Source organism: Rhyacophila brunnea, unplaced genomic scaffold (assembly GCF_057557595.1).
Source record: "Rhyacophila brunnea isolate RB1 unplaced genomic scaffold, BYU_Rbru_1.0 scaffold_9, whole genome shotgun sequence".
Classification (NCBI taxonomy): Eukaryota; Metazoa; Arthropoda; class Insecta; order Trichoptera; family Rhyacophilidae; genus Rhyacophila; species Rhyacophila brunnea.
In genome coordinates, this window is record NW_028233361.1 from 110077 (window position 1) to 137903 (window position 27827).

A 27827-nucleotide genomic window follows, 5' to 3' on the forward strand; every position below is an offset into this window, starting at 1 on the left:
CTGCATTTTATAAATGCAATAACTATAAATACATATTAATATTTAATTATAATCCTCTTATGCCAGCGCTCCATTGGCACGCAAGTCAGACGATTTACAGTCTTCGGACTTTTTTTTCGCGTGGAGCACCCCAGATCTGCAGACTTTTTAATCCGCAGACCAGGCTCGCTGGATTTCAAGCATGTTTGATATTTTTGCCAGACTTCGTCAGTCGATCACTATGCGAATTCGATTTGTCATTAATACGCAATCATTCGGACCGGAAAAAAATCTGTAATTGTTTTAAACATTTTCATTGATTAATTTGTTAATTTACACATTATAAAATGAGAGATTTACAATTAATTTTTTTATTTGTATTTATGAAATTCATAAAATAAATCGTGAAACTTGTGTTGTTTTCACTGCTATATTATTTTATGCAAGTCTACATATAAATAACACAAAATTATAGGATTATCGGAAGACATTACGAGAATCATAACTTTTCACTTTTGACAGCTCGACTTTTTTATTCGTTCGTTGATCAGTAGCAGAGCATAGACAAATCGGACGATTTATTGTCCTCGGACTTTTGGCTCGCCAATGGAGCGCTGGCATTACGTTTCCGTTATAAGTCATTATACAGGATTCCACAGACACCGCAAGATATTTTTTTAACATGGTAACACTAGCGTCAAGTGTCATTCTATCATCTGGCATCTTGTATTTCTGCGGGCTAGCGTATAAAAGTAAAATAATATTCTGCAAGTACATGCCAAACGAATTAACAATATCAATATCCATATTGAGATACATTGTTAATCCTTTCTATGCCGCAATTAGTTAATTGATAGTAATTAACATAAGAATTGGTGTAATTAGGGCGTCCAAAGACGCTTTGGGCACTTAACCGGTTAAATGAATTTGAGTGTATTGACTGTTTTATAGACATGCGAATTTATTTTGACAGCAGCTGTCAGTGGTAAATGGTAATACAGAAGGGGGCGTGTTCATAACAAAAGTAGTCTATGGTTAAGGATTCCTTAACTCTATACTCAGGATTGTCTATAGTTAAATCATGCTTTTCGGCGACTTATCCTTAGGATCAAAATCTTAGATTGTGCATGCCGCTGTATGTTTACAAAATTTGAAGTTGTAGTTATTTATATATGTATTTTTCAACAGTTAGTATCCCTACAAACAAAGTTACCGCACGCCCACGATATACAGCTAATTTATTTTCTTTTTGTTAGCTTGGTGCAGAGGTGCATGTATTGCAGAGTAGTCATTTCATAAAAGCGTGCATTTTTTTATAACACGTCTCAAACTATTATTTACTTAGTTGATAATGTAGTTTTATAATACTATACTTTACATTTTTAGAATATTATTATAGTATGAAATCAGTATACTATGATCATGTAGGTACTTAAACATAAAAATGTATCTACATAACAGCAAAAAGAGGATTCAATAGAACAGCTTCAGGATTTATGTCTCTTTGTATTGTAATAATTATTCCGTATTTAGAGAGATTCTGATTTAAAACATCGTCATGTGATTGGTAGGTACCTAATTTGTATTTGAAATCCGTATCAAATCAAAAATTAACTTTGTAAAAAATCACACTAATACTTATAGAAATTAATACAATTGATATCAATAAAAACGTGTCTACAAAATAATGATTGAAAAAATAAGGTGCTTTGAATACTGAGTAATAAATTTGTGGAAAAAAAACAACCAAAAAACCGGTCTTCGGGACAGCAGTCAAAAATTATACAACCGTCTTTGTGCGAAATGTTTGAGATAGTCATGACAGAATGATTTCAAGAATAATTCCATTGTAAATTTAAAAAAAAAACAAGAATGTGTACGTTTCAGTTAGCAAACAAATTAGGTAACATAACAATTCTTCAACTTAGAGGTAAAACTTACTAAGTGCATCATTAGCTGAATCATTATCAACAAATCATGAAAATTATCATATCGTACTTATCAAATACATAGTTTCAGACTTTCTCTTGAATTATATCATTACGATATATCAAATGCGTTAAATCACAATAAATATTCTAAAACATATGACAATGTCATAAAATGAGTTTTACATATATTAACTGATAGTAGACAATTATATTACATGATCGATAAATATTATATTAAGTATCAATTAATATAATTTTTTATCTTACTTTTTAAAAAATCAAAAAAATCTGTTTATTGATGATCAATAATAAACAATAACATGATAAGTGATGTACAAAATGTCTTTAAATTGTGTTTTCTGTCTTGATAATTAATTTCTGCAATCATTGATGAACTTGTTGAATATTGGATCACTTCAAATTTGTTTATTTGATGAAAAACATAATTTGCTTTGAATATAAAACATATTCGTAACTTTTCTCGGAAACCCTTTAAAACGTTTGCAAACGTTCGGCGCGTCAAGTCAATCATCAGCGTCAAGACCCGCCAATTCGGCCTGGAGACGAGCCTTATTCCTGCAGCAAAATGTCAAACAGAGAAGCCTCAAAGCCAGCCGAAATTGTGGACTCAGCGCCAATAAGATAAACAGCTTCCATAGCGAATTCATTATTCCTATCCAAACGACTCCAAAGTGCAATAGCGGAGCTTGTAGCTCATATCCCAGGAAGTATTCATACAATCTGACACCCGCGTACGGAGCCCAGCTCAGCCAAAACGACGCTACAAGCGCAAAGCTAGTAATGTGACTCGGGTTAGCAAGATTTTCCGCTAGCGCTGTAGCGTACTCCTTATCATGAATAGGTACTCCACTTCTAATCAGTCGCATCATTGAAAATATGTACAGGTAATTGTACACAATCGATATGACACTGGGTCCCAGGACTAATATAGCCAAGGTGACAGTGTACGCGGCCATGTTACCCCAGTCCAGCATGCAGATGAAGGAGTCATTGTCGAAGAGTGGCTCTGTGAAGCCCAGCAGGGGTGGGCAGCATAGCATGGAGGCTGACACCCACGTGAACACCATCCAGCACTGGCAGCGCGTGCGTGTCTGCACCTGCAATTGTTCATTCGCGCTTTTAAAAATCAAAGACATGTTTATAATATACACTCAGCACGCGCCCTGTCGTGTGATCACGCGACCACGTCCTTTGTTTCATTTACATTGGCCTCACGATATAATACAATTTAGTCTAACATTGAAGATATAATATATCTAACTTTGTATGACATACCTATAACTGTAGATAAGTAGTTTATCAACGAATCCCACATTAAATAAATAGCAGATACTATAACAACATAAGGCCAATATTATATTTTCAATTAAAAAATGCCTGTTTCAATATAACCCCTGTTAAATGAATCCATTTATATAGTCGTAATTTAACTTGCTTTGCTGTCCGTAAATGTGAATTTTATTCACGTGCAAATTCAATATTTAGACCAAAAGATATGAATATTCATTTCCGAATACTCTATATTTGAATTTATGTCGGAAGACATGTCTAAATATAATATTATGTTGAACATTATACAAGTTGAAGACAGTACACTGAAGGAAGTAATTCATATTCAATATTGTAGATAAAATTAATATATTACTAAATATTGAAGTAATATATTATGGATGATTAGTCTTTTTTATGTATTTTTCATCATTATATAAGATTTATAAACTTTCAAGTGGAAACGAACACTTACGTATTATGAATATTTTTTATACATTTTTAAATCGATAAATAAGTAAGTACATCATAATATTATTATTCATATTCCAATGGATTTAAGTTTTGTAATATTCCGTACACGGGTCGCAAAAAACGACTCAAATGGAATAGTACAAATCTTAAATCCATTACATTTTTAATTCAAATTCCATCAAATACCCTCGGTAGATAGTATTAATATTATTCATATGTTATATATTTTTAAACTACGGTTTTGTATCTATTGACCTATTTGTATCTATTGAAATCAAAATAAATCCAATAATACATGAGATGTGAAAAACTTTAAACTCAAAAATCACTTTAAATTAAAATTATGAGTAAAATCAATGAATAAATACCCACATATTTTTGTTAATATGAATGTGCGGATACTTTATATTAATAATATGGTGATTTCGAGCGGCGATTTTAAATAAGATATTACTCTTGCAATGTCCCTACAATAAAACCTATTCATATCAATTGTTTATACACCTATCTACATGGAATTATTTTACATTTGGAGTTGGTACCCGTAACTAATTGCCAACATTCGTAATTTTTACTAAATATATTTTCATGGCCCATTAATCATAACAATACGTACCTACTACTAAAGATTTAAATTTCTCGCTGGCTACATTGGGTAAGATATTATGTAATTGTAATGTAAATTATTTATACTATAAATCTAATACTACCACTACATTGAAAAGTATCATTATTTCATAATAGCTTCTTTAAATAAACCATTACTTATTAATATTGTATAAACATGTATAAATATTGTAAGAGAAGAAAACAAAAGAATATTGTAATGAAAATCATTTTTAAATTACAATATTAATATCATGTACGAAAATTATATAGTATTATATAATTTTTTTAGAGGCATTATATTATGAAACAATTAAAAATCAAAATATCTATCAAATTGGCGGTCTCGTTTTCAACAAAAATATAACATTTTTTTCTTAAAGTAGATCATAAACTAAAAGCTCAATCTAAAGAAAAGGGGGCGGGTAGGTACTTATTCTTCTTCATTGCTATAAGAAAGTCATGGTGTTAATTTTTACTGCATTCTAGGTGGATATTATTTATACATACATACTCATAAGACCGCCAATGTCTAAATAGGAGAGTAAAAATACCACGCTTGTATTATCTATAAACGATGAATTTTTTTTAAATATTACTTCGTTGTTCATTTTGAAGTAAACTGTCAAATTTAATCATTTTATGGGTGTTTTAATTTCAACGGTTTGTCGGTTAAAATAGAAACGGGCCACATGCTCAGCGTAGGTCAAAAATATTTTTTTCGGTTAGGTATTTTTTTTAAAACGGTACATGTTCAAACACGCGCGTTACCATGATCTTACTCCCTACTTCATTTGTCGTTTGTCAATTTATGGCTACGGCCGTATGTTGTAGCTTAACCACTGGAAAATGTCAATAGAAATGGTTTATTAAAAAAAATACTACCTTATTCTTAGGTCAATACTTATTATAAAACAATCATTATTCGTAGTATGTTTATCACATTTGAATGGTCAAAAACATAGCTTATAATCAATACCTCTAGAATTATTTTCAAATGTGTTAATCGTGCCCATTTTTTTTAATAATAACATACCTAATTCTTGTCAAATTTGGGATCAAAAAGATTATAAAATATAATTTTTTATCGTAAATATGTCACTGTCACAACATTAATTTTACTAATGATTTTGTAAATGCGTTTAAAAATTAATAAATATAAAAAATCTTAACACTACTGCACATGGATGTACTGAAATATGACTATATTCTAAAACATTAGAGCGAGAGGTTTAAAAAAATACTATTTTATGTAATAAAAATACTTTATGCAATAAAAATACTTTATGCAGTCACCAACTGTTCACAATAAATATAAAGGATAATAAGGCTTCAAAATTATATAAATAGATTATCAATGTCCAGGGTTATGCTCTGAAAATAGCATAAAATTTCCATTTTGACCCATGCTGAGCATGTGGGCCGTTAATATAAAACTAAGTAAATGACTATACATAATAGAGGTTGTACGAGTAATAACAGTTTCTTTTGACTAAACCGCCCGGACATTACCGCCCAGACATTGCCGCGCAGACATTGTCGCTAAAATAGTTTGGAAATGAGACATTTTTTTTATTTTTACATTATATTTTAGATATGTAACAAATAAAAAAAACATACGAATAAAGATAGTATAATTTTTTTTTTAAATAAATTTCAATAGTTTGTGCTAACCTTTAACACACCACCATTAATAGCCTAGCTCAGTTGTGGGGTTGTTAAAGACTTTTAAAGTTAAAAAATAGAAATTATAATTAAGATTGTTCTTAGACTTGAAGTGGATAACACAGTACGACAATAGGTAGTAAAATAAAAGAGGCGATTTTTGTGCATTAGCGTATTTCTGTATTGTTCCTTGTTGGTTAATTACACGGGCGTACAGACCATAAAACATAGTAAAAAAAGGCTTATTGGGATCGGAGAGAGTCAGAATAATTATAATTAGGCGCTACCGAATTATTATTAAAGATTTGTTTTTAATTATCCCATAATTATTTCTGTTGAATTACTTGGGTTTTATTGAACACAGTCAATTATATGAAACGAAAACGGCCGCCACGTGGAGTAGTGGTTTACGTTTTTGAGGAGAGTTCCGGACTGCTCCCGATGGTCGACTGGTGACGACTGTCCGCACTCCGCAACTTGCAACCGCTTATTTTTGAATCTAACTAAAATGCGTCATGTGCTAATTATTCCCAATATTATCTTTAATACATACAACTTATATCTATGACTATCTCCTCTAAAATGTAATGTATGACGTTATACACATAGACATACTCCTTAGGTACTAGGGCTTTCCTGAAAATAATCATTTCAACCAATTAAGGAATTTGAGAATACGGTTCGTTTACCCAAGTGGCTATTCGATGAGGTTACATGTTTAGGTCTTGCAATTGTTCCATGGTGGACGTTAGTAAAGACCAACGCCCTAGGGGTGTACCTATCACCTTCTTAAAAATATTCTAAATTAGAAATACTTTCATACAAAGGCAATACCTGTGTTAAAAGCTGGCGAATGAAAAAAACTATATTAACTGAAGCTTAAAAAAGGTATAATGAGTTCATTACCGTTTCCCGGGGGTTAAAACGCTACAATTAATACTGAGGGACGTCTCATCATATTATGATACTGACACCCCGGGAAAGGGCGGGTAAAGTGGCAGACACGTCGGTCAGGACGCAGCAGCCACCGCGCTCGCTCTTCACTATAACCTAATGTTGAGACACTGATGGTACGCGTGTCGGCGGTCGTACCGTGAAAAATACACAGCCCCCTTCAACTCTTCGGTCTAGCTCAGTAAGTGTAGGTTTTCAAGAGCGGGTCATTTGAAGGGTTAAGTTGGTAGATCACGTCAGTCTGCGGTCACTGTTGACAGTTGAGTCCATATAATATGTGTGATGGTGACAGTTGGTAAGTGTGTTGACACGACAAATCAGGATGACAGGATGATAAAATGACGAACGCACCAATTAATAGACGCAATGGTCAAAAGATTTTAATGGTTATTGTTCACATTAAATTTTACAGACACAAAAACAATTTTACAATACAATGAACACAATTAAGTTTTATAGTTTATAACTATATACACATTGAAGATTAAAGGTTGTTCACTAAACGATTATAAAATTATTTATTTATTAAATTAATTAATAAACACTATGAACGCTCGGTAGGTATTTCACCAAAAGTTTGCGGAACATTAATTAAGTCTTGCTATATAAAAACATTGGTTGTATAAAGTTAGAATGATTAGAATGATAATAGAAAAGAGTTTAAGAATTGTAATTAACAATAGTTAAACATGAAGTGCCAACTAATTCAATCGATAAAACATGAAATAAAGTACTAATTAATCTCAAAGTATATAGCTTCGGCTTTCTGCCAACTTAACCTTCTGCAAAGAATGTTTCATTTCATTATCTACCTCGAATAAAATGTCATTAGCAATTTCGTTTGAAATATGAAATTATAATTTTTGGGCGCCTTGAACATGTGTATTTTACAAAATTAAATATAACAATATAAAAATAAGAACACAGCGTAATTTGTTAAAAGAGTTATTTAATTACACACAATCAATTTCGTACGACAAGCGTACTACATTGAAATTTAAAATTGATACATAAAACAAATAGAAATTAAATACAAATTTGAGATGTATTCGTTTGGTACGGGACATAGATTATTTTTTTAAATGGTTATGATTACGTAGCTTTTATATTTTTTAAATGATGGCTGCAATTCCCGTTCGGCCGCATTGTCGTTCACCTTCCCGTCCGAAAGAGGGAAGCGTCATTGTTGCGTTGAAACTTTTACTATGCGTTGACCGATTCACGTCTGTACTGTATTGATTCTAATCCCGGAGTGAAGATATTTTGCGGGCGGAAATAAGTTTTTTATTATTTCCCCCTCCATTGTGACAGATCATTGCGTCAGCTTCCAAAAGCGGGAAGAATCCTCATTGGTCAATTTTTTAACGGTTTACTGTTATAAAAAACAGGGTTGACACATACTGTTAACAAGGTTGTGCCAAATTTATGTTGTTAATTAATTAACATTATTTATTTAAGTCTGCATTTAAAATGTAGACATGTCACGTGAAATGTAACATGACAGTTTATACACAAGTTTATTTATTTTTATTTGCAGGAATTCGCACACATATTTATTTTTATGGAGTCAGTCTAGTAAACAACCCGCAGATAGCGTTTTTAAATTATTTAGACAATTAGTTTGGGCGCCTTGTATAGCCGAAAAAAAATAACTAATCTGATGATTCGCGTCTCTTAATCGTGAAAAGTTTTATATGTAGATAAACACACACAGATGCTACGGCGTAGAACTTTTATAGAAGATAGACTATCCGAGTCAATTCGTATTGATACAAAAAATCTTTGAAAAGTAGGTAAAACTGAAAAATTATAATTCGCGGTGTTGGTACACAGTGAGACGCTCTGTCCACCTCCAACCAACGACCTCGTCTTACTGACTTGCCCAATATCGGACATCTACCGTATTGCGGCTATGTCCCTCTTTCCCGAATTTATCGCTATCTCTCTCAATCTACCCTTCAACGCTCACCCCTTTGTCATTCTCGCCTGCGGCGGGACCCTCAGCCTTTACCTACTAAGAGCCCTATGCACAATCGTCTGTCATAACTAAAATTTATTTACAACAAAACACTATCCAGAAAGCCTTTCATTGTTATGATCGAGTTGTCTATGGTCCACCAGATCTGCAATAGCTTCGTTCTGTTTTTTTTTTTTGAAAATAATACCATAAGTATATAAAAATTCTCTTTTTCATAATTTAGGTAAATTATTTTGTAATTGTTAAACGATGACAAAAATATGAAAAATATACTAAATAAATTCAATAACTATAAATACACAATTAATATTTTATTAAAATGATTAAATGTCTCCGCAATTAGTGAATAACATAAGTTATTTTTTGACCCATGTTTTTCCCGATACGGTAACACTTACCGTTGAAATGTCAGATGGTGTCATTTACAATATAATTACAAATATGCCATGATGTGAATAATTATATAGAATGATTAAAACTAATATTACCATGTTGGTGTGTAGGTAACTAAATACATATTTCAACTACCTATCTATTGGTTTAATATTACATAAATATCTAAATCCAAATCTTCTTCTTCTTGGTCGTGCACTCATGGCTGAGGATCGTGACCATATTTATATTTCGCCATCCTTTGAGCGACCAAGACTTTCCATCCTTCTCGATCTTCCGCTTCTCTCAGGGCAGAATGGATGGTGCCCCCAGTCAGCTCTTTCACTTGGTCGCTCCATCACGCAGACGCTCTTCCTCTGCTTCGTCTTTTCTGGAGGCTACCCAAAACTACCAGTGTCTCCAGGTTGTCCGGTCCGCGCCTGACAATATGTCCAAAAAACTGCAGAATTCTTCTCAGACATATCGTCGAGAGCCGTTCCTTTATCTTCAGTCTCTGGATGATTGACTGGTTCGTCCTGTGCTCCGTCCAAGAAATGCGAAGCATTCGGCGCCAACACTACATCTCAAAGGCATCAATTGCCTTCCGTTATCTTGCCTTCAGGGTCCACGACTCGACTCCGTATAGAAATATCGAGAACACTAATGTTTGCACAAGTATCATTTTTGTGGCAATCGAAATTCCCCGATCCTTCCATATAGTGGTAAGGCGTGTCATCGCATTTTTTGCAATCTGTGTGCGCCTTTTTATTTCCGCTTCGCATCCGCCCTTTCCACTGATGGTCGATCCAAGATATACAAACTCGTCGAATTTTTCGAGGTTTTGGAGTGTACTTGGTGTTGGTAGAAGGTTGGTCCGATCAACAACCATTAACTTGGTCTTATTCCTATTAATAAGGAGGCCGTATTTGCGACTCTCTCCCTCTACCCGGTGTAACAGCTCTGTGAGTTCTCTTTCATCAGCAGCGATTAGTGTGGTATCATCTGCGAATCTTAAGTTGTTTATTTTCTGGCCACCAATTGTTATTCCATCTTGCCAATGATCTAGAGCTCTTCGCATATGCCCTCCATATATATTGAATAACTGGGGAGATAAAACACATCCCTGACGAACTCCCTTCTCAGTTCGGAAACTCTCAGAAAACGCACTATTTACTCTTACCTTTGTGTGGCTATTGTTATATTAGTTTTTGATGAGACAGGTAAGGTGTGATGGAACTCCCATTTCCAGAAGTTTTTTCCACATACACTTACGCAGTCGAATGCCTTCTGATAGTCAATAAAGCATAACATCATAGGGGTATTAAACTCTCTGCCTTTTTCAATTTGTTGTCTGATGTTTAGAATTTGCTCTCGAGTTCCCTTGCCCATAACAAAACCTGCTTGTTCCTTGGGTATTTGTCGGTCGATGAAATGCTTCAGACGTCTGCTGATTATATGTAATAAGATCTTGATTGCATGTGGAATAAGTGAGATTGTTCGATAGTTTTTACATTTACGTGAGGAACCTTTTTTGTGCAGGGGGTCAAAATTGACTTTGTCCAGTCCTTGGGCCATACACTACTTTTCCAGATCATGTTGCATAATTGATGTATGATTCTTTTTCCGTCATCATTGACCTTTTTAAGGCTTCTGCAGATATGCCATCGCCACCTGGTGACTTGTGGGTTTTTAGTCTCTTTATCACCTCTATCACTTCACTAAAAAGTATTCCAGGTTCTTGCTCATCGATACGTACGTCAACCACCTCATCAACCTCTTCTGTATCTTTGTATAAGGCTTCACAATATGTTTTCCACCTTGCCGTGACCCTATCCAACTCCATAAGTAGTGTGCCGTCCTCTTTCTCGATGGCCCAGCTCATTTTCTTGAAATCTTCTGTGATTTCTTTCACTTTTTGGAAAAGATCGCGAGTTTCTACTCTGACAGCATGGGTTTTGATGTCTTCACACTTATTTCTTAGAAAAAGATGTTTGTCCCACCGACAGAGTCGCTGAACAACTCTGTTTTGTTCAGAGTACCTTGCATGTTGTATAGTTGAATTAAGTCCCTTATTTCTAAGATCGGCTCTTGTTTGTATGGCCTCCCATGTTTCATCAGATCCGAATAAGAAAAGTTAATTCATATAATATAATTCATATTCAATCCGAATAAGAAAAGTTAATTCATAATTCATTGACACTGACGTTTCAATTCGATAATCGGTTTTACTAAATTAAGACATGTACAGAATCAACGAAAGTAAAGGAAAATAATATGTCGTATTAAATGTTACGGATATTTAATAGTTGACCAGATGGATTTCGGCTACTTACCAATTTTACTGTAAGTACGAATTGAGCATTACGTCCTAAGGTCACTCGGCTCACATCCCAGCCAGGTAGTTGTGAACTACAGTAATTCTGAGAATCGTGTTCGAAAGAAACAATATTAGGCATCTGCCGGGCGATAGGTATTGTTTTGAAATATTTGAATCTAACTAAACACAATAGATATCCTTACGGACAATATCTTAATATATATGATTTAAAACTAACATTATTTCTTTCGAGTCGCGATTATTAATATTTATCTCACGTGACCAACCTTTTTATCTCATTCTTCTAGTAATTCGTAGATATAATTTACATAATTACATGACAAAGGATTTATATTTACATTCGTACATATTTCTCAATTATTCACGTGGGTAGTCTATGAGGTTCAACAAGCCCAAATTAAAACTGACGAAGACAAACTTGACAACGTCATTTATTTTATAAGAGAATCGTGGGTGCGACATTTATAGCTTCGGCCGCCCACCGCCCAAAGGGGGTCTCCTAACCTGTTAAAAACCTGGGGGTTTACGATAATATGATATTAACAAAAAAAGGTCGATACCGGTATCATAACGAAAGAAAGGTATCAATCTCTACTAGGTTAGGGTATTTTAAGTACCTAATAAATCCTAAATCGACTGCGACATTTAGGTATATCGATACTTCGTATGGAACTTTTACTCTCCTAACAAAAATATAAATACGACAACACTAAATTCATTGTTGTATTACGCGTTGATGAGACGAAATGTGTACCATGTCGCTGGCATGCTAAACACAATGCATTCGCATATCACCTATCGTAAAGCTTTGGCTTATAATCGAAGATGTCAGTCGTGACATTCAAACTGCCAATAAAACGTCATATAAATTCTCGAAAAAGCATATAACATTATTATTATGTTTCACCAATCAAATCTTATTTGTAGAACACTCTACATCAGTATTGTGACATTTTAAGGTGATAATGTGGGTAAGTATTGGTTATGTTGACATAATAATGACGAAGTTTACCAGTGGTTTACTCACTCAGGGTTTCCCAAATTATATTCCGCAGAACGTGAATGGGTATTCCGCGAATTTATCAGAAGTGTACCCGTGTATGTCATAACAAGCTATTATTGTTTTACTTCCGTCTTCTACAACTTATGTATTATTTATGCGAAGCAGGATTTTCTTATTATACTGCAATGAAGTCAAAGTCCAGGAACAGGCTCGACGCCACACTATACAAATAAGAATTCAACTTTTTAATATTATACTCACAGAACAGATTAATAAATAGAATTCAGATAGGCTTTACACTACATTTTTAAGCATGGTTTTGAATTTGTGAAAGTCCTACAAAAATAAAACACACATTATAGATGAGAAATCGTGTCTGTTGCATCCTTCGAATGCACCAATATTGAATGAGCGTCAATGCATAAACCGAGAGTAGTTGTCAGAACGACGGACAAGCTTAGAATGACGTATTCTTGACACGTGTTTAAGTTTATCCCGTATTCTTTCATACTCAATATTGGTTGCCTGTTACTCCACACCCGTTAGATATTTCAGTTCCCAATAATTATTATGTGTTCCCTGATATAAGAGAATTTGCAATTCAAGAACTCGTTAAAGTCATTAAGAACGTTATTCACTGAGGTATATTGTTGTGTAATGTTTTAAAAATAATTACAAAATAAATAATTATTGTTTTTTTTTCATTTTTTTTAAATATATTGATTAATTATGTTTTATTTACCTAACCTACGAAATAAGCAAAGCGTTTCATTAAAATTTCAGGATTTTCCATCGCAGCGAAAGTTTGGGAAACCCGAGGCCCACTACATTGATTCAAAAGACGAACGTATTGTTTTTGTATAATATAGTACCTACCCACTAGCGGTTGTCAACATTTTAATATTGTTTATTTAATATTATTAGATTAAATGATATTGATATCTCAATTAATTATTAGGTTAGATCACAATAATTTTCTACCACTGACCAAAATTAAACAAAAGTTGGTAGGTAAGTAGGTAGGTGACTTCCCATACTGTCACGATGACTACATACCTACCACTTGTAAAATCTTTGTCATTGAATGTCCATTGAATATATTATGTCCGTGGGATGGTGATGAAGAAGGATCCCCATAATGAATGACTTGGATCCAGATGCTCGTATTGGATTTATAAAATAATATGTGAATTTAATTAATTAATTAAGATTTGAACGCAAACGTTACTAATTAGATTGTAGATGGTTATTTAAAACGTTATAAAACTTATAAATTACTAATTATATTATGATGGTATTTTATCCAAGGGTGGTTGGTCACTATATGCAAAAGAAATGTATAATGGGTTATGCAGTTTGCTTCTTTATTTTCTTATGGCTAAATTCATTAGTTATTATAATTTTCGTCTCATCCAAGTATAATACAACGATGATTAATGTGGTTTTTGTAACGGTTTATATAGTTTGAGTGATTACTACGTAAATCACATTCCGTGCGCAACTAGTGCTCTAATGGGCTATCGGCTAGATCCAAAACATCAAATAAAAATATGGATGACACGCTCAAAGTGAACGAAGGTCTGAATACCGCTACAAAAACCTCATAGCCAACGACTAATCTAAACATTAATAGTAGAAGAAGGTATTTCAATAGTTAACTTACACTCACACCTACCGTTTCATATCGTAGGGGTTTTCTTACTGCCAAATACCGATCCACTGAAATCCACATGAACGTGTAGACCGACACGGCCCATAATGTGACCTCCAGGTAACCGACCATACGACAAAGGATATCTCCATAAGGCCATCTTCCGGTAAGAGCTGGATACGCTGACAACGGCACTACCAGGGCACCGCACAGGAAATCAGCCGACGCCAGCGACAGGAGGTAGTAGTTAATCACTTCGTTTCCAAGACCTAGAACTGAACGTAAACAATATTTTTTAGTATACAAGCTGCCAAGTCTTCACTGTTCTGCATTTCAACTATTTAGGTTTCTCCATGGAACACCCTCGGAACCCCTTTAAAGCCCTTTCTCCACCCGTCATGTATATGCAGCCGCAATTTTGTGCACGGCTACCTTCCATCACGCTACAAACGTATCAGAATGCAAAGATTTTAGTGCAACACTTCCTTGTCCCGAAACTAATCTGCACGGGACTTGGTTTTTGGTTTGGACGTTTATAAAAAAATATTTTTTTTTTCGGTTAGGTACATGTTCAAACACGCGTGTTAACATGATCTTACTCCCTACTTCATTTATCGTTTGTCAATTTATGTGCTACGGCCGTATGTTGTAGCTTAACCACTGGGGAATGCCAATAGAAATGGCGTATTTCAAAAAAATACTACCTTATTCTTAGGTCAATAATTATTATAAAGCAAACATTGTTCGTATAATATTTATCACATTTGAATAATCAAAGACATAGCTTATAATCAATATCTTTAGAATTATCTTTAAATGTGTAAATCTTGCCCATTTTTTGAATAGTATAATGCATAATTCTTGTCAAATTTGGGATCATAGAGATTATCAATATATTTTTTTAAATATTTCACTATGATAATGTCGACATAAATTTTATTAATGACTAGCTGAAGTACCCGGCTTTGCACAGGGTCGCTTCGTGGTTATATTTATCTTAGATATTTAAAAAATAATAAGAGGTAATCATTTTTTTAATAATAAAATATCTGTGTAATACAATATGGCAATATGAAAATAATTCTAATAGGAGTAAAGGTCAAACAAAAGAACACTAAATTAAAATCGAATCCAAAATATGAAAACGTTATTAATGTTAATAATATGTAGTAAAAAAAATCACAATTGGATAGAACAAACAAACACAAAACTTTGTATTTTATATAATACCTACTAATTTAGAAACCTTCGCAGGTATGCACACAACAATTGACAAAAGTTTCATCGCAATCGGGTGAATGGTATAGGAACGCATACGAATAGAAGAAGAAGAATATGGTTGTACTAATTCAGAAATCTTTGCGGGCGTGCGCACGACAACTCACCAAAGTTTCATTGCAATCGGATAAATGGTATAGGAACACATACGAATAGAAGAAGAAGAATATGGTTGTACTAATTCAGAAACCTTTGCGGGCGTAGGCGCAATAACTGGTCAAAATTTCATCGCAATCAGATGAATGGTATAGAACGCATACGAATAGAAGAAGATAGAAAAGAAGAAAAATAAGAAGAAAATGGTTGTATCAATTTAGAAACCTTTGCAAGCGTGAGCACAACACTTGATCAACATTTCATTGCAATCGGATGAATGTTATAGAAACGCATACGAATAAAAGAAGAAAAAAATGGTTGTAATAATTCAGAAACCTTTGCGGGCGTGCGCACAACAATCGGTCAAAATTTCATTGCAATCGGATGAATGGTATATGAATGCATACGAATAGAAGAAGATAGAAAAGAAGAAAAAGAAGAAGAAAATGGTTGTATCAATTCAGAAACTTTTGCGGGCGTGAGCACAACAATTGATCAACATTTCATTGCAATCGGATGAATGGTATAGGAACCAGTGGCGAAGGGTGGAGGTAGGCTGTTAAGATTCGCTATAAATAGTGCACACTAAACTTTTTTAGGCATATGTATTTGTTTTTATTGAACTAAGACTACAATTTACAGATGGTGTTAGTTAGTTTTTAAAAATCAACTAAACCCTGCCTAAACGAAACCATAATAGTTTTAGTCTAATTTGGGCAATACGACAAAATTGTGCACACTTTTTCATTCATAGTTATTTGTTTTTGTTGGATTAAAAATACATATTGCACATATTCTTGGTTATTTTTTTTAAATTCATTAAGCCCTGCCTAAACCAAACTATAATATATATAAAATATTATTCTATTTATAAAATATTCAAAGTTATGTATGATTTAATTGCATAATTTTAGATATTTTATAGATATACATGTATTTTTTGACTATTATCTATTATGGCTTGGTTTCTCAGGGTTTAATTGAATTTTAAAAACTAACCAACATTATCTGTAAATTGTAGTCTTATTTCAACGAAAACAAATATCTATGTCTGAAAAAGTTTAATGTGCACTGTTTATGGCGGATCTTAACAGCCTACCTCCACCCTTCGCCACTGATAGGAACGCATATGAAAAAAAAAAAAAAGATGATTGTACTAATTCAGAAACCTTTGCGGGCGTGAGCACAACACTTGATCAAAATTTCATTGCAATCGGATGAATGGTATAGGAACGCATACGATTAGAAAGATAGAATAGAAGAAGAAGATGATTGTACTAATTCAGAAAGCTTTGCGGGTGTTACCACAACAACTGATGAAGGTTTCATCACAATCGGATGAATGGTATAGGGACCATACGAATAAAAGAAAATAGAATGAAGAAGAAGAAAAAGAAGCAGATGGTTGTACTAATTCAGAAACATTTGCATGTATTACCACAACAACTGACGAAGTTTTCATGGCAATCGGATGAATGGTATAGGAACGCATACGGGACAGACAGACAGACAAATAGACAGACAGGCATTCATTTTTATTTATAAGATAATATAGCCTATACTCTTTGCACAAGTGCAAGCAATAAGTTGACAAAGTTTTATCGCAATCGTATGAACGGTATAGCAGCGCATAAAACACGAACAAACAAACAAATATTTATTTTTGTATTACAGATTTTATGAATGCTTTTAAAAATTAATAAATATAAAAAATCTTAACACCACAGCACATGGATGTACTGAAATATGACTATATTCTAAAACATTAGAGCGAGAGGTTTAAAAAAATACTATTTTATGTAATAAAAATACTTTATGCAGTCACCAACTGTTCACAATAAATATAAAGGATAATAAGGCTTCAAAATTATATAAATAGATTATCAATGTCCAGGGTTATGCTCTGAAAATAGCATAAAATTTCCATTTTGACCTATGCTGAGCATGTGGGCCGTTAATTAACAATTATTTAACATTTTTTTTATAGGTGGAAAAGGACCGTTCCACATCCACCGAGGTAACTGGGCAGTATTGTAATTTGAGTGCTATGTTAGCAGATTGTCAGCTATCCATGAAGAGACACTTTTTTTTCGGAAGGCATGGTACACATTAAACCTTGCACACATAAATAAATAAACTTAACTGATTCAATGAGCGCGTCCACAATAACATGCGTAATATAATTGCATAGTGGGAGAGGTGCTGCAATAAGCGAGCGCTACGCAGAACGGTATCGTCCGTCCTTGTCTCGCGTGAGTTTGTGTTTTATACCCTGTTCATCCAAAATTTTCGAATGCGATTTTACGCCAGATGGCGTGCGAAACGTATAATTCCGTTCATGGAGATTTTGTATATAAGCATCTCGCCTAATCCGAGCACAGAATGCCCCTCTACCATAAGTTTAGTGAACCGATAGCAAAAAATTGCCAGAGTCGATATTTGACAGATTGACACTGACGGCCCACGTTTGTTGATAATTGTCATAGGTACATGTTTTCTTCCGTTTTTTATTATGATTCAGTAAATTGTTCTGATTATTGTCTAATGGTATTATCTATTTTACAATTGATCCTATAATTGGTGCTTCATTTTATTCAATCATGACTGCTTTATTTATACTAAACTTTGCTTTCGTAAATAAAGCTAATCTACAATGCCGCAAATTTCGTAAAAGCGGCGACGCTTTCGAATTCAAGAGTTTCGTTAGTAAATACATATCAGACGCAGATTCATGAAAATCTAATAAATATAATATTATATTTTTAACAACTCAATTCACATGATTGTGCTGGAATCGATTTATGCATAATAATTATATGGTAGGTAGGTAGGTACCTATAATAACGATTTACTTTTATTTGTTTGCCCTCCACCTAAAGAGATTTCCTATAAATAAATATTGAAATGATTATATCCGTCGCAAGCAGGAGAAGTGGTATATGTCATCAAAAATCCGAAAATTAGTTAAGTATGCAGATGTCTAAAATTTCGATCATTCTATGCAGGAGAATAAACACAAGTCATGAAAAAAAAAATCTTATACCCTTTTTCGATATTTTAATATGATATATGTACAGGAATATAGAGAAAACTGTTAAGAAAACAGTGTTATGTGACTTATACCTCTACTCCCAATTCATTGTAGCGTGAATTAATACTGCAGTGCTGTTTCAATCAGCGACATAAACCCAAATAAAAAGGACAGTGCCTATAGAGAAAGCATAAAAATGCCAGTCTGATGCACTTTTGTCAAACAAAACTCTATTATAATTAAATTATGTACAATCATATTTCATTGTGACGTCAATGTTTTTTCCGGTAAAATCATAAGTTATAACTGTAATTAGTGATATTTAAACACAGAAAACGTATCATAATAAGCATGCATTCTACATTACGTTGACATGTTATTGACGTTTGTAATAGTATATTATTGCAATGATTAATATACAATAAGGTAAAAATAAAGATCTTCATTTTTTAGCAGAATTAAATAACATCAAGAAACCGCTCAAGTTGCTTATGATACAAAAAAGTAAGATAACGATGAAGCCAACTTGGATCCAACTAAAAGGGTTTTTTATTTGGATCTCCGGCAGTGTCTACCAACCCTGATGTTAGCATTTAATGTTGCCTTCTATAAACGCCTATTTTGTACATTCAAATTAACCATCTAGGATTGTGATGATAGGCATTCATGGAGTTACATGGAGGTAATTTGCTCCTGTTTGTTTCATTTTTTAACAGTATTATACCTCTACATTAAATTTGTATTTACTGATATTTTTTTCCGACATGATGATGTATAGTGAAAATAATTATGTATAATGGTGTCTATATAAATAATAAATAACATTAATAGGATGTTTCAAAAACTACTCCTGTAAAATATTTCAAATGCGAATTATAATAGTTAGCATTCAGCTAATGAAATGGTTTCAATACAGAAAAGAGTTTGGAATGATTTATTTCAAAACAATTAAGAATACGGAAACTGTATTTAGAAAAATTAGTTATATTCGATCCAAATTTTGAAAAGAAGCCACTTGTATAATAAGATTTAATTTTACGATAAAATTAAGGTAAAACGGATGGATATTATGTAGTGGATATGTAGGTACTTTATAGTGTTCAATTTTATATTTCTTATGAATATTAATTTAAATGTGTAAAACAGTAAAATATAAAATATCTTTTCAAGTTTTATTATTTTTAGTCATATAAAACTGTAACTGCAAGATGTAATAATCTTATTTGTTTGTTTTTATTTAAGATATTGCATTGTTACTTCACGAATAAATTAAAACTTTATTGACATATAATTATCTTCTTATAAACTATCTATCTATTTCACATTTATTTAAGTCCTAGTCTATACCAAATTATGAAAATATTAGGAAGTAAGTGCTCGAATTTCATTCAGGAGAATAGGTGTATGTCATTTTTAGACAAATTATTAATAAAAATGAAAAAAATATGCAGATTACATAAACATTATTTTTTTATAATATGCATAAAACAAAAATTCCATTAAAAATATAAATAACTGATTTGATATTCAACTTTTAAGTTAAAAATAATTCTCCTGCAAAATAACACTTTTGTGACATATACCACTTCTCCTGTTGACCACGGATATATTTATTCAATCACGTTTATTCGGCATTCGGATTATCCGGCCATAATGTAGTATTAAATTGAAAAATAAAACAAATATGAAGGTATGTAATAGCGAGTTCAATATATAGAGACTACTAGCGATATCTAGCGGCAAAATGCGAAAATTTATCGTTTATTTGACAGAAACGCGCCCATAGACATCAAAAAGTGGCCATAGAGGAAAATATTTTTCTGTTTATATAAGAGGAACACTTGTTTCAAATAGACGTGAATGTAAAAACACCGTTATTTGAATGGAGCATTATGGAAAATGAAGCGATTTCTGTATACCGTTTTGCAAACACCTCCATGAACGCTCGACTAGTTAGTAAATGGTTGTAAACGGAAACAGCGTAAGTTTGGAAGGTAATAAACGATTCGGTTTGGCTTATTTAAATGGATACCCTATTACTTAGTCTTATAATATTATTGTCCTACAAAACAATAGACGTGCGGCTGATAAGTGCGCTAGAGCCGTGCGGCTAATAGGTTTGGCCTGATATAACGTATACTACACAATATTGTAAATATAGCGAAAATATGCATCATCACAAGATTTTATGGTAAAATATGCAATAACCGGTGAGAATGGGCTAAATATTATAGGTATGCAACTATGCACTTGCATATTATAATCCGGTCTCTAAGTATTATAATATTTATGTCACACTGAGAATTATATAGAAAATAATAAAATATATAGTATTATCAAATCAATACGTGCGATCCCCATCGCCGTACGGTTGTTTACCCCTGCGCTAAACAGGGTACAGGGCTAACGGTTGTTTCGAGAAAGCGGCGCATCGGGAACATTTAAAGGTCGATGCGATCCTGGCCCAAGGTACCTGCTGCATTACGCAAAGAAAAATAAATAAAACATCCGATGGAAAAAAGACACACGTACCAGCGAGAAACCTGACGCTCCCAGATCCCGGGAACTAGACATTACTCCAATCGACTTAAAATTGTCAATAATTAATGTTTGAATCGCCGGCAATAATAAGTACGCCGGCATTTTTCAAATATCAAATTTCCCCCGCCGCGGCCATCGAATCTCAAAAACGGACATCCCAAAGCCATCGGCGCTAGGTACCCGCCAAACTGAAAAGATGCTCTGCGCCTAGGCAAAGGGAGACGGCCGCCGAAAACTCTGAACCAGGAAGGTGACATGACCCGGCTCGCGGCTAGCTCTTAAATGTGGCCGGGCTGTCACTAAGGATGCAGAGGATGAACTGGGGAGGTGTGTACCTTCCTTATAGTAATACAACTTTTGATTCCCAAATAAAACTCTCAGTTGGTGTGGTACCGAATTTATTCAGGTTCTAGTTCACGGTTTCACAATAAAGTTATCTGTCATTGTTCTCACAATTAAATCTCATTAAAGTGTCAGTAAACTATTTATTTGTTCGCTATAGAATCTCTGTGAAACCTTTCACAAGTTTCTAAAAAGTCACACCTAACTCAGGGAATGTATACGCAGATGTTCTTTGAATATTTTTATTTCACGAAATATTTTCTCGTAAGAAAAATTATAATTTATTCTTTAGTCACATAGTATTGGGTTTATAAAATGAATATAATTTATTTTATTGTTGTTTACAAATATTTATTTGTGTTTACAAACTTGTTTACAAAAGGTTTGTTTATGTTTACAAACTTGTTCACAATTGTTTATTTATATTGACAAATTTATTTACTAAAATTAGTTTTTTTTTAATTATTGTTTACTTAATAAAGTTTCAAAAATTTATTTTATAATCCCGAAATAATTTCTAAAATTTATTATTATAAACTGAATTTATTAATTTGTTTTTATCAAACGAATTCGATCACGTAATTTATTCCGATTACGTCACCTCGTACGATGCGTAATGAAAAAGAAAATTACTCCGCGGCGCACGTCACTACCGACAGATACGTGGTATTCGCGTTACGTTCGCCCATCGATTGGGTCTTACTGTACGTATATTTCACGAATGCTACTGAGAACCATGTCTCGCAAACTTGCAGAGAGGACTGCTGCTCTGTTGAAGATAGCTGGTGAATAGTGTAGAAAACTAATGAATATACGGAAAAAAATGTCACCTTTTATACCCTCTGGATAGAGGTTTAATAGGAAACAGTCCGTAAAGGAGGGAAGATCTATCTCTTTCTCTTATGAGATAAATTCACGTATATCTCCCGTTCCTGACAACTTTCTAATAGAGATAACTTCCACTTTAGTCGGGTTGAATTTACTCTACTTTATTTTCGTAAAATTAGGTTTCAATTGGGGTGTTTTTAACACCCTCTAGAACATGTTTCTTAATTGCGCAGTTACGATGACGTAACCAAAATAGTTGATTTTATATAATTTTACGTGTTCAAACGAAGGGGAAAGTTTTTAGCTTTCCAACAAGGTATCGGAATAGGTATTCGTGTACTAGATAAGAGGATGGCAGTCTTTAAATTTAAAACGACAGAACGAAAGGGTAACATCCACGTCCTGGTCCTTTCCACCACTCTCGGCCATTTTAGGCCAATAGAATTTTACTAAGTTTTAATAAAACTGTTTGGTCCCTCTGAGACTTCCTCATTCGATAATTATCTTTCGATCAAATATTATTACGTAAAAATACTATAATATCATACTTAACATTTACACGTAAGTATATAAATGTTCGATTTTAACAAGATGTTGATTATGAGTAACTACCAATTTATTTAATCTTTCATAGTAGCTTTTTCATAGTAATTTAAATGCAATCTTTTATCTATTTTTATCTCGCTACGCAATACAGCTGAGCGGCGTATTCGACCGAGATAGAATTTCTCTAAAGTTCAAGGTCGCGCGTTATTCTGTGTTTTTACAATACGGTACTTCTTTATTTTCGTTACCTAGGATGTGATTGAGATTTATCATTGTTTATGGGCAGGAACCCATCTATACCATAGTCTCAAGTTTTCCTAATAGTTACTTTTATAATATTCATTATAGTTAGCGAGTTATAGTATTACTAAAGTCTATAATTAATAATTACGCGTCTATAAACATGGGCACGCGTTTAAAATATTTTTATAACGATATTTTGCTTCTATCTTATTTCAATAAAATTAGTGTTGAAATTCTTTACTCACAATTACACAGTACATAAATTTATAAATGTTAAATTTTCTTTTTCAATTTTCATACATTTCTATTACTCATATAAAATTTATTCAAGCATGTACTTGTCAAATTTTACGTAAAAAATCTCTCCCATAACTTATTTTCTAAGTTTAATGGAGATTACCCGGCAATCTATATTCAAAAATAGATCGCGTCAAAATACACGGCGTGACATTTCGAGGCCTGTGATCACAGTGTTACACTTACACTCGATCAGTCTCAATTTTCTGAAGCGAAACTTTTACGTAAAATTTTTTAATACATTTACAAAAGAAAAGGTTAACAACATACATTTACTTTCTACTACTAAACGATTACGCTACTGGTTACCTGTTCATGGTCTTTTTCGACCATTTATTTCCTGCTCCTTCCATAGTTTAGTACCATGGGACTTATATATCCTGTTTGTACTTTGTCGTGAGGTTGTCGCACGGCTATTGAGAAGTAGAATTGACTATTAGTCTAGATTTTTATAGTTATGTCGTTAAACCATACTCTGCCACAAACACTAACTGAAGGTTGGCGTTTTTGTTCGTGTCAAAGGTCAGGTGGGCGACACCCCAGCACACCTCTCAGACGACCTTTGGCCAGTTTAAAAATCTCGCCGACATACCTGGACAAAATAAAAACAGCCGGTATCTACCTCAGCGGCGGATAGCGGAACCAGCGGCTGCCAGCAAAACACCCCCTCCACTCTGGCGGCACGGGGCAGGCTTTAAATGAGCTTGCGCAACGCGAAGGAGTCCTCTTTTTCTTCCCCGACGTTCTGCGGACTTCACCGGGTTTCCGCAGCACTTCACCCGAAGGTCCCGAAGACCTGACTCATCAGCCCGCCATACAAACCTGAGTACCCTGTGTCTCTATTTATCGTTGTTTCTTCTTTTTATGCTGTATATTAATACCTCTCGGTGATCGATTTGTTTCGCGTCAATTCATCCAAGTTTTATTTCAAATCAATGCACTGCATTGTGTTGGTCAACATTAAAACCATGCCCTGTTATTATTAAAACAATTCTAATTGAAATTATCATTATTATAATTATCATTATTTAGTTATATCATTGCTTATAGTATCATTTTAATTTTTAATCGTTGTACCCCTGATTTATTTATGTGTTTCCCGCTTAATCGAGATAGATTTATCATCTCCAGCCATCGACATTACGATGTCTATCTCGTAATTGTTTTTAAATTAATTCTCGACATTATTGTTTTTATATTGCCGTTTACGTGTTTAAAAATTAAGATTATCCGGTTAGTTTAGTGTATAATTATAACCCGTAGTATTATGATATGTTAATTACTGTCTAAATTGAAAATTTACTGTATTAAGTTTTATCGTGCGGCGTTCATCTGGTTTGAAATTATCACAATTATCGATCTACCAAGTACACTGCCATCTTCAAAAACAAGATAGAAGCATATTTATCTAGAGCGCAGTTCTTTCCGCGTCTGTGTCTCGATGTACATATTTAGCTTTCCTTTTTTTATTTTGCCCATTTCGTTATTGCACATGGATAAATTAATCTTAATAAATAAATTAACGATATTGGGCTAATTTCTAAGGAACGGAGCCTCTCTTCCTACCCGCAAAAGGGTATTTCACCGAACGCAATTATTCTATAATTGACGAGTTTTGTGGCACCATATTACATCAAATATACACAGATATAGGGTTCCGTTTATCCCTGGTTGGCTTAATCACCAATACAATCATACCGGGACGGCTAGCAAGCTTTTAAAGGCTTCCAATCCTTGATTTTGAATTAATATAATTTTATTCGTAAATACCACTGCCACATGTGGTTCATTTATGCAACATAATAATTTTTAATATAAAAAATATTCTCTCAGAACACCAGGAAGCTCTCTTTCCGCTGGTAAAGGGCAGACTTGAGCATTGGTAAGTAGCTTTGTGTAGCCAAATCCCTACAGGTTCAACCAGTGGTTGTCATACTGGGCATCTTTGGCACAGTACCCTCAAATAAAGCCCTATATTGGTCATATTATATAGGATTAAATTATTGTGTATTTTTTTTATATTAATAAGATTTTCATTTACTATTCGTTGTGTCACTACTGCAATATGATGTATGTTATACCTGACGTATTACCCATAAGACTATGCCGTAGTTGAATGTATTTTTATCAATTGGATTTATGTAACACCTGACTTATTACTTCCTTTAAATCTTAAATCGTCACCTATGCTGTTAATTTTTTTTTACCTGTGTAATTCACTAATTAAATTTGTTTTGTCACTAATTAGTAAAATTTTATTTGTTCTTTTTGTGTGTAACTCCAGAATTGAATTTGTCGTTGTTAATAAACAATAACCCATGTTTCTGTCGTCTATTGCACTAAACGGATCCCTGTTGAAAAGACCGAGTGTTTCATTTCAACCACCCTCGTCACAATAGGTACAGAAACAATAATAGTAAAAAAAAGATGTAAAATTAAACGATATAAGTATATTTAAACCAATAAAATAATAATTATAAAGTATGTACTAGTTTTGCCTAAGTAGGTATATACATAAAAGACTTTGGAAAGTGTCCTGTCCCGCGAGTCAGTGATTATCTATATTATATTATACTTTACTTTAGGTATCCATAAAGGCATCTAGAAAAAAAAAAAAAAAAAAAAAAAAAATGACATCCTCTAATCATACAAACGACACCGAATCAAACTACATGTTAAAATCATCAGTAGCCTGACGATGAATGCTTCCGCTACACGGAAGTACATTGGAACATGTATATATCTGAGAGCGATTGAAGACACATATCCACATTCCAATGTACTTCCATGTAGCGGAGGTACTCAGCATTTACCCACTAACCAAATATATTTTTTTTACCCAGTCTCTCAAAATGTTACCGACCACTGATGTAGATAGTGTTTGTTACTTTTTAAAATTAAATTAAATCCTAAATCTAAGCTATATTAGATAATAGTCAAAAAATATTCACTTATTTATTAAATGTTTAAAATTATGCCATTACACACAATTTTAGATATTTTATAAATAGGAGAATATTTTTTATCGCCAATTTGTTTAGTTTAGTATTCACTTATTAACGTATATTTGTCTTACTAAAGTTAAAAATATAAATTAATAATTTAAGAAATACATATTTTCTAATATATAAAAATTAATATTTGTTTGTTTGTTTCTTTGTTCGTTTTGTATGCGCTGCCATACCGTTCATCCGATTACGATAAAACCTTGTTAACTTATTGCTTGCACTTCCGCAAAGAGTATAGGCTATATCGTATATATAAAAATGAATGTCTGTCTGTCTGTATGCCTGTCTGTCTGTCTGTCTTTATATCTTTCCGGTATGCGTTCCTATACCATTCATCCGATTGCGATGCAATTTTTGTAAGTGGTTGTATGCACATCCGCAAAGGTTTCTGAATTAGAAAAATCATCATCTTCTTCTTCTTCATCATTATATTTACTTTTATTCGTATGGTGCCTATATCATTCATCTGATTGCGACGAAACTTTCGTCAGTTATTGTACGCACACTCGCAAAGGTTTTAAATTAGAAAAACCATCTTTTTCTACTTCTTCTTCTATATATCTTCTTTTATTCTTATGGTTGCTATACCATTCATCCGATTGCGATGAAAGCTTCATCAGTTGTTGTGGTAACACCCGCAAAAGTTTCTGAATAAGTACAACTATCTTCTTCTTCATCATTCTATCTTATTGACACCCGGAAGTCCGGGTAGGGAGGGGAGTCGGGGCCGCACAGCCCGATCCGACCTCCGCGCTCAACTCTCCGGTCGACCTGACGTTAATGACGCCCTGGTAGCGTGCCGTCGGTCAGTACGAGTGAGTCACACAACCAGCTTCCACCCTTCGACTAGCTCAGTGATTTAAATATTTCAGGGCGGTCAATAGAAGCTGGTTTTTAGTTCGGTAGAGCACGTTCAGTGTACGGTAGGTCTTGACAGTTGGGGTAAATATAGGATGCCGGGATGATAAAAATGATGAACGCACCAATTAATCGACGCAAAGGTCAACAGTTTTTTATTATTAATTAGGGTTCACAAAAATTTACATACACAACACAATACACAGGACACAATTATTAAGTTTTCACAGTTTATAAACTTACAGGCACATTTGAGATTAAAGGTCGGTCAAAAGATGGCTGAATATTAATTAAATTTTTACGGGTCGATTCATTTATATTTTTTCACAGTGATCGCACGACTACACTATTATTTCTAGAAGAGTTATCTAAGCTAATTTCTCGATTGTTAAATTATCTAGACACCTCCGGGCGCCTTGTGTCGCCTAGAAAATCGCGATTCGCGTCACTTAATCGCTACAAGAAGTCGGTACGTAGTAAACACGTTTTGTCTAACCGGATAGCTTCCTGTCGATACA

The 27827-nt window shown here is 33.5% G+C and overlaps 1 protein-coding gene across 1 annotated transcript in view; it reads right to left on the minus strand.

Moving 5' to 3' along the window:
- Positions 1-2252: 2252 nt before the first annotated feature.
- The window catches only part of LOC147063150 (melatonin receptor pdcr-1-like), a 56163-nt gene continuing 30588 nt past the window's right edge, over positions 2253-27827 (minus strand). The window contains exons 3-4 of the mRNA XM_085959534.1: positions 14254-14516; positions 2253-3028 (exon numbers count right to left, since the gene is read on the minus strand). Of these exons, the coding sequence (XP_085815660.1) occupies positions 2435-3028; positions 14254-14516 (857 nt within the window). The 3' untranslated portion in view covers positions 2253-2434. The remainder of the gene's footprint in view (positions 3029-14253; positions 14517-27827) is intronic.